Here is a 13,160-nt window from a genome sequence, read left to right on the forward strand (position 1 = left end):
ACGGAAACGCCGCAATTGCAAAATTAAGTTTTTTACGACATCAGCGTCATATTGAAAACATTTTGCTTACGTTTGTAATAAAAGCGCAGATAGTGACCATTTCTAAATTTGGACTCTTTACAAACCGGACTGTAAAAAGCAACGCAAGTGTGTGTAACCTTTCTTCCTATGTTTTCGCATTGCAAAGTTGACTTCCTCAAGTGCTGACGACGACTTTATTTTCTGTGACATCTTCCTATTAGTTTTTCAAATCTGAGCGTCTCTGTGTCATTACCTGTGAGTAGCATTCGATACTGAAGAACTCTCACTATGACCTGGAGCAGCTGGTGTTTCATTGGGACCTCCAGTTCTTCTGGACTTTTAGTCTGCATACACACACAAACACACCTATTACATTTTCAACACATTAAAGAGCACATTCCAGCATATTCTGTTTCTCAAATTTGAAGAAAAAAAGCACCAATCGTGCCGTATCCAATCCGCAAAAGAAACCCTGCAATAATTTCAATATCTTCTTGTCCAACCAAAGCTACACGTGTGTTACTGTACCAACGGAAAAAGCCACGTCTCCGTGTCTTCCAAACGTGGGTCGCCGCTTTAACTCAAATGTCGTGAGACAAGGTCGTCGTCGATGGAAAGGGAAATTTTTGTCAGGGTGACCTTGAGGCACGCAAAAAAACCCGGAGAGAAGCTCTATTCTTCTGCTCGATGGAGTCGTTTGCAGGTGAGAAAGGACAGAGAAAGGGGGGAACTATCAAAGAGAGCATTGGAAAATCAATCAGGATCTAATTGTCTGTGACAGGTATTTATGCCCTGAGAGGTTGAGGAGCGGAACACACACACACACACACACACACACACACACACACACACACACACACACACACCATCTTTTTTAATCCAATGAAGTCCTATCCTTCATTAGACAGGCACAGATAGCGCCCTGCGGGAAAACAGCATGTTCGTCTTTATTTACACTGCACACACACACAAATATAAAACGTGTCAATGAGACGTTCACACTTTGGCGCATACAGTGCCTCACACAGAGCTTGAGCTGGTGATGAGATGATGTGAAAGGAACGAAGGTGTTAAAAAACAGTTTTTTTTTTCCTTAAAGAAACCAGGAGTTGGAGCCCTGATCCACCCAGCAGATCAGCTCCCCGTTATCAAGCCTGCTTGTTTTCAGAACATCCGCTCACTTCCAGTGTCGCTTGCAAATTGTCATCCAATTGACACTTGTTCAGAGGAAGTGTCGTTCCAGAGATGGTAATTAGCTTGTGGTTTGTTTGGGTGAGCAAACCAAAAGGAGGGGAGAAGAAGGAGCAGGACGCTTCGCGATAAACACACGCACTTGTGTACACACACGCGCAGCTGATCTAATTGGGGAGTTGTAAAGGAGGCTGCTTCTCTAATTAGCTTCTGTCTGCCTCATTGCCCAGCTGCCTTTACAAGGAATTCGCTCCATCCCTCTCTCCTTCCTTCCATCGCTCTGTGTCCACCTGCTGCACAGCCTCATCGGACACACACACACCCCCACGCGCACACACACACACAGAAAGCAAGGGACGCTTCGGCGTGAACGAAAATCCAGGCGGAGGAGTCTGGGAAAAGGGATTTCATGAACCCAGTTTGAGAGGATCAACACAGTCTGCGTGTGGCTACAGCCAGGCAGAAACAACACAAGGGCACAAACACGCTTCGCACGTAGGAGACACACATGGATCGAACGCAGCTACGCGGGTAAACAAGCAACTGGCTGTTAAAGGGGGATGGGGGCGAGGGGTGGGAGTGGTGGGCTGTAATCCGGTAAGGGTTGAGCTCTGATCCAATCGGGGGACTGCGGCTACTTCATCACTGTCATCACCACATCCACAATGAAATTACTACCACTTACACCGCGGGGCTTTAGCTTGCAGCGGGAAAAGGTGAGTGCACAAATGAGGTGTTGAAAGAAAGAGAAGGATTGGAGGACTAAAACGCAGCCAGAGGAGAAAACAACGTTTATCAGAAATAACACGTACATGTGGGTACATGAAATAAGCACGTAAATGAAAATACATACGGTATTATGTATTTTCCAATCACATAGTGCCATTTTATAGCACAATCAAGTAACTATGACACCTTCAGTTGTTCTAAGGTACGACTTAAAAGAAGTTTGTAATGACGCCTTGAAATTGGGCTTCTGTCTCTTTAAGAAGCTCCTCCTCTTTCTGACAACATCGCTCCTCTATTAAGCCTTTAACAACGTTTCAACCAGCTTTTCACAGAGAACTAGCTTGCATGATAACCTCAGCAGACGAACAGTTCCACCAAGTGTTTGCTAATTGCTGCTGCTCGTCTGAAGGAGCTGAGTGGTGAAGTCGCAGGGGAGTGACGCTCTGCGAGGCGGAATAGCTGCAATTTGAGATTAAAGGATTTCTCAAGCATGCATGAAAGGAATCAGAGCAAAACGTTTAGAAAATGTAGATTGACGACAAAAACTGGGTAATAGAGATGATTTTATCCAGAAGCAGCTAGTGACGCAGCACTTCTACAGAAAACATTGTTGGAACATGACGACGAGACCAAACAGTATTTATCACAATTTCCCTTGTGTGAAGTTATTCGATAACAAAATCTGTAATGCAGTCTAGTCCAGTCCTCTTTTTATCTTGAGCATACTGAAATCTATGCAGAGTTCTCATATTTGGCTTGAAAGTTTCACCGTAGACAGTTTTTTTTTTGTTGCAATTTAAATAGAAAACATGCAAACAAAACTACAAGAGAATGCACTTCAAAGAACATGCAGAGGTAATCATGTGTAACAAAAAAAAAATCAAAACATACAAATACAGACCATCACATGGAGTTTGTTTATGTGAGACATATTATATTTAAATCTGAGTTTAGGTTGGTTTTACAGAACATTCTGGCTGTTTGACTTCCATGAACACATATTTTCTGAGCTATTTCACTGTCTTTACTCCTCCAATTATAGCCGGGTCAGAAAAACAAACCAACTTCCAAAGCAATGCTTCGACATTCGAGGACGTCCATCACATTAACACATCACCGTACCAGTGGGAACTGGGACGATCACAGCCAAGACTGTGATTCCTTTAAGCAATTGGAGGAACCTAAGGAGCAGCAACGGAGTCTCATTAATGCTTGATATGAAGTTTCTCGAGGCGAGAAGTGGAGTGACGTCGAGCTGAAGGTTTTCAAACGAGGAAAACGAGCTGCAGGGTACCGAGGGGCCAGCGCTCGTTGCTAACGTGTGACTGAGCTAAGTTTTTCTGAGGAGACACAGCTGCCGATGAATATTTATGAGCCGAGACAGTTGGCGTCTTGTCTGTTTGCTTTTCTCAATGAACTAGAAACGCCTGAAAGCATTATGTCAGACACTCACGGCGAATCAACACACAGCAAGGAATTTGCATGCATTTTGGCAGAGAGGCTCGGTCGCTTCAGCGCTAAACGCAGACATAGACGTAAACCGCACAGATTGGATGCGGTTTGTTGGATGTGTGTTTTATAAATGAGATGACCCGAAATAATGTCTTTGTTTTTTGGGGGCGGGGGGTTGCACATTTGACTTGCTTTGCTTTACTTTCCTATAATTTCATAATGTTTTAATTAAACACCTGCAACACAAAAAGTTGAGTTTGTTAGAGGGATATCTAAAGTGTTTTTAAAAATGCCTTTTGGGGTCTTCTAAGGTTATGTGCAGTATCATCTTTATGCCACACATGGTGGGATTTAGGCCAAAATTCTAAACCTTCTCCTAGTCTGGTCGAAGTATTTGCTTGTGACAAAAGCAAACAGAATTTCTTAAGGCTTTTTTCTCATTAATTTATGTTTTTTGTGACTCTTCCGTCAAGGCCAGATTTGTGGAGTGCAATGACTACTAGCTGTAGGTCTGAAACAATTAATCTGATTAATCGTGATGAATCGGTCATCGAAATAATCAAGAACTAATTTATGTATTGATGTTAAGTCAATTATATAAAGAGCTGAGCTCTTCACATTGTGAAGTTAGAAGTATTTTTTTTTAGCTGCAACAAATGGTCTACGATTCACTAATGTTGCATTTTTGACGATACAATGTTTATTTTCTTATTTGAAAAATCATTTGTTGATCGTTTAATATATTTCTAATAATGTACAGTTGTGTTCGAAATAATAGCAGTGCCTTTAGAAAAATGAGTAAATGTCAAAATTCTTCAAAGAAATTGTACTTTAATGAACACAGATACATTGGGGACACAGTACATTCTATTCCAAAGCAAAACAATTGCGCAAAGTCATCAAAACTTAAATGATAATAATAATATTTCAAATAAAGTAAGAAATGGCATGTTCAAAAGAATAGCAGTGTTGCCATCTTTCCTTGGAAACTCAAAAATGTACTGTACAAACAAAGAAATTCTTGATAAGTGAACCTAGCTGAGTATCCTAAACTAATATTTTGTTGCAAAACCACGGTTTCCGATGACTGCTACACATCTGTGGTGCATGGAGTCAACCAACTTCTGGCATCGTTCCACAGGTATTGCAGCCCAGGATAATTGCACTGTATTCCACAATTCCTCAGCGTTTCTTGGTTTTGCCTCATGCACTGCACTTTTTATGTCAGCCCACAAGTTTTCGATGGGATTAAGGTCCGGGGATTGTGCTGGCCACTCCATCAGTTGAATCTTGTTCATCTGGAACCATGCTTTTGCTCGCTTGCTGGTGTGTTTGGGGTCATTATCCTGTTGAAAGGTCCACCTCAAAGGCATTTCCTCCTCAGCATATGGCAGCATGACCTCTTCCAGGATCCTGATGTACTGGAACTGATCCATGATCCCTTGTATGCGGTGAATCGGACCAACACCATAGTATGAAAAACATCCCCATATCATGACGCTTGCACCACCATGCTTAATGGTCTTCAGTGAGTACTGTGGCTTGAATTCTGTGTTTGCACGGCGTCTGACATACTGCCTGTGACCCTTAGACCCAAAAAGAACAATCTTGCTTTCATCTGTCCACAAGATATTATGCCATTTCTTTTCAGGCCAGTCAATGTGCTCTTTGGCAAATTGTAAACGCTTCTGCACATGTCTTTTTCTCAGCAGTGGGACTTTGCGGGGGCTTCTTGCTGGAAGGTTAACCTCAGTAAGACGTCTTCTGATTGTCACAGTACTCACTGTCAACTGAAGGTCTTGCTTGATCCTCTTGGATCCCATCATTGGCTGAGTCTTCGCCAGTTTGGCTATTCTTCTGTCCATTCGAGGGGTTGGCTTTCTTTTTCTTCCTCATTTTTCAGTTTTTTGCTCCCATTTCAGGGCATTTGAGATCATTTTAGCTGAACAGCCAATGATTTTCTGCACCTCTTTGTATGTTTTCCCTTCTTTAATCAATTTTTTTATTAGGAAACGCTCATCTTCAGAACAGTGTCTGGAACGACCCATTTTCATTGTTTTTTCAGGAGAAATGCACAGCCAGCATGCCAGTTGTCTTGATCCTTAAATACGGATCACCTGTTAACACCCTTTTTTCCCAGAATACCCTCCCTAATTGATGCCCTCTCTAATTGGACTCACCACTGCTATTTTTTTGAACACACCCTTTTCAGTTAATCATTCAATTTCACAGAATCCACAGTATGCATGGCTGTCCTGTTGGGTTTGTTGGTTTTCTATACCTTTATTTTACCCCCCAGAAACTTATCTGGGGTATAGAGTTTGAAATGTTAATAAAACCAGTGATTTTCTTGCTGCTGTTGAGGCACTGCTATTATTTCGAACACAACTGTATAATAAAAAGATGAAAAATATGCGGAATGTGGCCGTTTAAAAAAAAAAAATCCAATCAATTGATAAATCATCAAAAATAATCCAATTAAAATCATCATTACAGCCTAAATCTTACCACCTGAGCAATATATCGCTGCAGCCCCTCCAGAGTTAGGCTTTTGACTCTTTCTCTTGTTTTCACAGTGAACATTCAGTATTGATTAAATGACAAAATACGTACTTGCTTCAGGATGTAATGATATTCGGTTTAGCTCTAGCTAACCCCTCACTCGTATCCCACATTCCTGGTGTCAATTACGAAAGAGGATATTAAAGTCAGACAAAGAATGAGGATCCATTGCCGAGCGAATATAAAATATGTGAGCATGACGGCAGAAAGGTCAGCTCCACGAGCCGCAGCGGGTCACAGAGGCTGTAGAAATACCGCTATGATCCCAGGGGCTGCCGGGGGACAAAAAAAAAAAAAAAAAGTGATTCAATGGCTGCTGAAAGGTTTCCAGTACAGCATCATTGCACTGGAAACACACCCACAATGCTTCATGATCCTTCCCGAGAATGGGAATGTAAGCCTGATGTCTAAAAATCCTTTAAGAAGACAATTTAAATCCTCAAGTGAAGTAATAAAGGCACCACAACAACCTGGGAATTAAAAAGTCTCTCTGCCTCGAGAGTCTCACCTCAAATTTCCTGACGATGCTGGCGAAAGCTGGGCAGCTTCTGCAGCTCTGCTCCAGTAAGGACATGCTGCGGTCGAACTCAGAGATGTATGTGTCAAACACTCTGAATTCGTCCCGCCGAGACAGGATCACGTCCACCATCTTCTGGTTATCCTCCCTTTGAGGTGAAAATTAAAAAGTACATCAAGTGGATTTGGGATTCAATACAGAGCATCGTTTCACAGAGCGGGTAGATTCTAGAAAGTGCAAGACTGAATGTTTCTTTTTACTGCCAGACAAGCTTCCTGCAAAACTAAATAATGTTTAAACTTGTAAACAAGTGTCTGTAAAGGTGTCTAAAGACACTGTTTTAACTCAGTGGGAGCCCAATGAAAGCCAATATGTTGTCACTTAGATCAGAAGTTGATTTTTATATTCAAAAACTGATAAATTATGTTCTAAGGAGTGTGTTCTTGCAAGGCTTTTATCTAAACAACATGGTACTCATAGAAGTACTGCTTCAGTCAAAGTAGCATTTAAAATATATTAACACCTGCTGCTAATACCCACTTATTAGTCCTTTAGTGATTGAGTCAGTGAATGAATAAACTACTAGGTTAACCTTTTGTTAAAGAAATAAAAGCCCTGTTTGGTCCGCTTCAATTGAACTCTAGTTCATTTGTCTAGAAAGTCCCGTTTATTTGGGGAGGTGTGAATGCGCAATCGAATTCGACACTGTGCAGTGTAAAAACTAACTGCAGCAGCTGAAAATGTAACAGATGTGGCCATTTTAGTCCCCAATGGATCTGAGTCTAGGGGACTGTCAGCTGTGAAAACGGCCTAAATCTCAAACCGTGGGGATCACGGAACATCCCGCTCCTTACCAATTGCTAATGCGCTCCTCCAGCTCCTCCAAGATGCTGCTGTGGAGGGTGTAAACCTGTGGGAGCACCCCTAGTATCTCCCCCAGCCGCTGCTCGTCCAGCACTGGCTGCCCCTTCTCGTCCACTGCCTCGCTCACCGCTGACCTAAAGTCCTGTGTGAGCCAGGGAGAGAGATAGAGACAGAGAGAGAGAGAGAAAAACAGGATTTGTGAGGAGAGATTTTTCAAGAAGACAATGCGGTGGGACTCGTAACGCAAAAACAAGAAATAAAGGAAGTGCTTGTGAGGAGGATGGAAGGAGGAAGGGAGGGCAGGAGAAATGAAAGGTGCAGAGGAGCGGGGGAATGAAGAGAGAAAAAAATATGGAAGGAAGGTCAGATCCTCCTAAACATCCTTCCTGACACCCTCCCTTCATATCATCCCCTCACTTTGGGCTCCGTCCAGGCATTCAGGAAAGGTGGCCCCCGCCTGCACGGCACACCAGGTGTTGCTGCATAATGACCTAACTCCATGATATAATGCAGGTTTGTACTAAACCCGCCGCCGCTTTTCATATCTCTGCAGACAAGAGCCCAAGAATTTGCTGATATGCGACTATTTTGGCTCTATTGAAGAGTATTCAGTGCACATAAAGAACGCACAAGTGGCATTAATAGCAGCGGCGTGAGCAACTAAAGGGGCTCGTTTGATGAGTTATGGCAGGAGGGAGAGGGAAAAAAAACAGGAGAGAAGATATTTATCTTCTCAGCAAATTAGCTCAAAAAGAAACAGAAAGCAGGTAATTTATTAAGAGGCGTTGGCGTGATGTGAGAAGTATTAGCTGCCTCTTCGACCAACACTGCTGTGCAGCAAAGAGCTACATGTTGTGTCTCTAATAAGGCACGCGTGTCAAACTCGGGGCCCGCGGGCCACGTCCGGCCGCGCCGTAGCTGTTTATTGGACCTCTAGACCAGAGGTCTGCAACCTTTATAATAAAAAAAAAAAAACATACATTTTTATCCTCAATCTGGCTAAATAAAATGTATTGCCTGACCTTTTGAAAAAAGACATTTTGATGAAGATCCACTACAGAAAATGCATTGTATTTTTAATATAGTAGTTATTTTACTCCTATTTTTAGGTTTTAATAGAAAGAGAAACATAAAATATTTTCAAAAAGCTTATATCTACAGTTTTTGTTACGGGATGTTGATATTTGCACATCATTTCCAGTCTAACAAACAAAATAGATTTAGATCAAAATAATATTTTTAGAAATTTAAATGCAATTGTTTCATAAAAAAAAAAAACTAAACTAAAAAATAGTTAAAAGTTGCAATTGTTGTTATATCTTTTAAAACAGTTGTTTTGTTATCGTTTTTAGTCAAAGCTCGACTGAAGAGGAACACAAAAATATAACTGTAACAGTTGTGTGCTTGGATATTATTTTATCAGTCAAATCATACATGTTTTGATTTGCATAGTGCCACATTGTTTGCGTCATTGTGAAAAGATGTTAAATATTTAACAAGTACAAATCAAAGGCAGAGAAAGATGCAAGATCTTCATAGTCTCATAGCATATTCTGCCACAACGTGAGGACATTCAGGATCTTGAAAATGAGTTTGACCCCCCTGCTCTAGGGGACGAGTGTATGGGGCTCCTCAATTTCAGTTTTGTGTAAAAATAAGACACAGAACAATCGTCGATGTCCCGATCCGCGTGCGAGATACTGTCAAGAAGGCGGCCCACTTCAGAACAAGAGACTCGAGACCCAAGTTCCCCTTAACCACGTCGGCTGGTTGAAAGAGCGGCCATGTTTCTGCCTGACTCCGTCTTCCACGTCGCACGGCTTCGACTCTGTTGTGGTAACTGAAGCTTTCGGTTGGGCAGTCAGTCACAGCGGGCTGCTTGATGCCTCTTTTGGGCCAAAGGGGTCGCGGATTAGCACAGAAACGGCCCGAGCTTCATGTGCTGAAGCCGTTACGGGGGAGAAGTCGTTTAGAAGAGGAGCGCAGCCTCCCTTCCTATGTGGAGACAGGCTCTGGAAATTCTTTGTATTCTTGTTATTCCTTATCAAACAATGGAACAATAGCTCATGTGCGCTTCTCACTTAACGCTGCACCTTGTTTTTTTCCCAGACGGTGTGTTTGTACATGCCGTGCCGCCTCTGTGTGTACCGCCACCTCACCCCCGACCCCCGCCGCCTCGGCTGAATTACTCACTTTCAGTTTAACGATGACCATCGAACAGCCGCCAATAACTTAAAAGATCACAGTCTGAAGATTGACAAGCAATAATAACCTAATGCATAATCATATCTCTGAATCACCAAAAGAGTGAACGTCACCTTTAGCATATCTGGAGATACCCTTACCTCTTTATTCCTGTCTTTTTAAAATATGTTTTAAGGGTTTTTGATTCGTTGGTTCTTCAGGCTTTCTGGGAGTTTTTATTGAATACTTGCTGTTTTTTTCCCAGACGCTATCATTCACATTAAAAAGTATATTTATACATCTGGATAGGTCATACAAATAAACAATATCCCAAACGTTTGAACCCCCATTAAATCGCTTTAATCCATCACCTAAAATTGGAGAGGACAACAGCTGCAGCTAATACAAGCATACCAAGACACGACCGACCAGCTGAACTAAAGATTGGGCAAGACGAATAATAATAGTAAAACAAAAAACACTTGTGTATTGTGGAGGAGCTGCAGATATCAATAACTCAGGAGGGGCAATCAGTTAATTTATGATGAACAACAATGAAAATGGTGGCAACATGCTGTGGGGACAGGGAAACTGGTGAGAATATAGCCGTAACTACAAATGAAAGGGTTTAAATCAGAGCGTATTTCAGTATTAGAATGGCCTAGTCAAAGTCCAGGGCCAAACCCAGCTGGAAATCTGAATTTAGAATTGCTGTACACGAAGCCTGACCTGTTTAGAAAAAAGAAGAGTGGAAAATTTTTTTATCCGAATAACCCAAAGTACAGGGGACTGAAAACAAAGGCAAGCCACACTTTTCAGAATCTAATTAGCTAAAACATTTTAAAACCGTGCTTTCACTTAAAAGTTATGATCAACAACTGATTAACAGACTCCTGCTTTAAATGTGAACAGATTCAAAGGGTATGAGTATCTTTGTAAGCCACTTTAAACTTATTTACACCTGTTGCTTGTTTTCCAGGCAACACAAAAAAAATCAACTGTGCTCCAGACATTTGAACAATATTATTACAATTTGTACAATAAATGCTCGAATGTAAACTTTATCCATCATTGTTCACATGAAGATGTAGCCTCTGGTTCTGTCTGTGCTTTAGCAGCAGCTAGTTTGAAAGTTCGGCTATTAGGTTGAAGCTCCAGGTTTTTGGTCTTCAGATGGGCCTGTTATTGTTGTTGTAAATATTTATATTAGTTCATGTTTAAAGGTACTAGAGCTAATAAATCACTGCAGTGAAGTCACAGGAAGTGTCATGAAACATAAATGTCATTCTTTACTTATAAATCTGCAGTTATTTGATGTTGTTTTGACAGGAAGTGAATGAGAGGATGGAAAAAAAGAAATATGGTGTGTGTGTGTGTGTGTGTGTGTGTGTGGTCTACGCAGTAAAATCCCCCTCCCGTCTCAAAAACAATAACAAAAAAACCCCCAAAGTTCTCTATTTGACTGGCCACATGGTCACCAGAAAGATCAACTTTCTTTTAGTGACATTTTTACAGGGATTTTTACCCTATTCACAAAACAAACATACAAAACAGATTTGTGGTGTGGGGACGTTGCGTCATCCGACAACTGACCACAACATGACAACTTTGTCAAGACCAGGAAGTAAACCTGGCTGCAACAACACTGATAAACTCAAAACCGAACATTACCAAAGGGAGAAGGGAGGAGGAGGAGACAGAGACTGGATGTGACACACACACACACACGCACACACACACACACACGCACACACACACGCACACACACACGCACACACGCACACACACACACACACACACACACACACACACACACACACACGCACACACACACGCACACACGCACACACACACACACACACACACGCACACACGCACACACACACACACACACACACACACACACACACACACACACACACACACACACACAGGATAAGATACAATGAGCAGATCTTTAAGAAATCTTTAAGCAGGAGAGAGTTGAGGTCCATTTGACCCACTTTTGATCAGGCAGAGAAGATTTCCTTACCTCCTGAATGTGCTTGAGGGAGCTAACATGTCTGCAAAAACAAGAACGTAACAAGATTATGTAAAAACTGTAAAAAGAAACCCTTAAATAAATAGCTTTTTTTATTTTTACTACAAATTTAGCAAATTATTTAAAAGGTTCTTAAAGAGGAAGAAAAATACAAAGCCTCGCAGAAGAGTTCATACTAAATTAATCTCTTTACAGTTTTTGACATTATTGGATCAGTATGGAATAATGACATTTGTAGGCTGTGATGTAAAAAAACAGGTATGATTTTGGGAAGTTACTCCAGAACTTCTGATGAATTAACACTGAAGCGCCAAACAAACAAAAAAAGAAAAACAACCAAGACGAACTGATTTTATTGGGCTTACCCACAAAACCTAGCCACTTACATTCTCTCTGAGTCGACAAGCTCTTTGGCAACGTAGAACGCTCTTGAACGCCCATCAATCTGCGTGACAGGAAGGGAAAATGGTGGGAGATTAATGAAAACAGTTCATGTTTAAAGGCCTTTTGTGGAGCCCTCTCGAACATTCATAGTGCCAGCTACAGCACTGCTAAGCAGGCTGACGAAACACTGAATTGACTTTTTTTTTTTTTTTTAAAGATTCACACTGTCAACATAAGACTGATTATTTCATTACTCTGCAGCACCGACTCGAAAGCCTTCTCAAATTGAACATGTTTAAATTCAGATGCATTATTTATGAGAGGCTGTATGAAAAACCGCCCCATTGATTTAGAGGCTAATTGCTGCGTCTCAGAAACATGAGAGCAAAAGCAAAACATTGGAGTTTTTATGGTTTTTACCAAGGTGACCAATGTGTGTGTGTGTGTGTGTTCAGAGTTACATTTGCTCGTTTAAAGGGACACTGATCTTTTTGTAGTAAAATCAAGGGCGCCCTTCCTTCTGAACTTTTTCTTTTTTTTGTTCGATTTATTGTAACTTTGCTTTGAAGAGTAAGAAAACAAGGAAATGCGCGTCACATGATCAGTACCGGGGGTTGTTATTGTTGTGACAGCAGCAGGATGGGTGGGGTCCGTCTTTGAGCTACTGTAAAAGGTCTGCTCTTCGGTGCACAAACACAGAGGGGGAATTTCAAGGCCCATCAAATCTGTTAAAGCAATACAGGCTGGAGAATAAGCTCCGACACGAGGCTGAAGAGAAGAGAAGGGTTCGGACACTAGGTGCTCATCTAATGGTGTCAAAATGAAAATCCCACCTACGGGTCTATTAAACATGATTATGAATGCAGGCTGTAATGATTCAGGTGGCTTCACCCGGCCTGCAGTGAACGTACAGGGCTCCATTACCCACTCTGCAGGGGCTGGTATGAGATTCTCAAAGAGTGAGGACCTTGGATGAAAATGACCGCGGTTTCACAGTATCGAGACAAAGCTTTAAAACAAAAATGTGTGGAGTTTGAACGTGCTGAAATGACTTAATTTAAAACTAATACTGCAAAAGTATTACAGTGAGAGCGTCTACTTCTGCTACTTAGGCGACAATATAGAGTAGCAGCTAAATTTAGGAGTAGTTTACAAGTAAACCTGAAAACTATATCTTTGTTGTTCTGTCTTTAAGGCAGTGTTGTGAAAATGTAT

At 41.5% G+C, this 13,160-nt stretch overlaps 1 protein-coding gene across 2 annotated transcripts in view; it reads right to left on the reverse strand.

Moving 5' to 3' along the window:
• LOC102236149 (FYVE, RhoGEF and PH domain-containing protein 5-like) overlaps nt 1-13,160 on the reverse strand; it is a 41,859-nt gene that overhangs the window by 12,439 nt on the left and 16,260 nt on the right. For both annotated transcript variants that reach the window (XM_023324791.1, XM_023324790.1), the window contains exons 4-8: nt 11,948-12,006; nt 11,553-11,583; nt 7,327-7,478; nt 6,464-6,620; nt 275-365 (exon numbers count right to left, since the gene is read on the reverse strand). In XM_023324791.1, the coding sequence (XP_023180559.1) occupies nt 275-365; nt 6,464-6,620; nt 7,327-7,478; nt 11,553-11,583; nt 11,948-12,006 (490 nt within the window). The remainder of the gene's footprint in view (nt 1-274; nt 366-6,463; nt 6,621-7,326; nt 7,479-11,552; nt 11,584-11,947; nt 12,007-13,160) is intronic.

The sequence above is a fragment of the Xiphophorus maculatus genome, chromosome 20 (genome assembly GCF_002775205.1).
Source record: "Xiphophorus maculatus strain JP 163 A chromosome 20, X_maculatus-5.0-male, whole genome shotgun sequence".
Classification (NCBI taxonomy): Eukaryota; Metazoa; Chordata; class Actinopteri; order Cyprinodontiformes; family Poeciliidae; genus Xiphophorus; species Xiphophorus maculatus.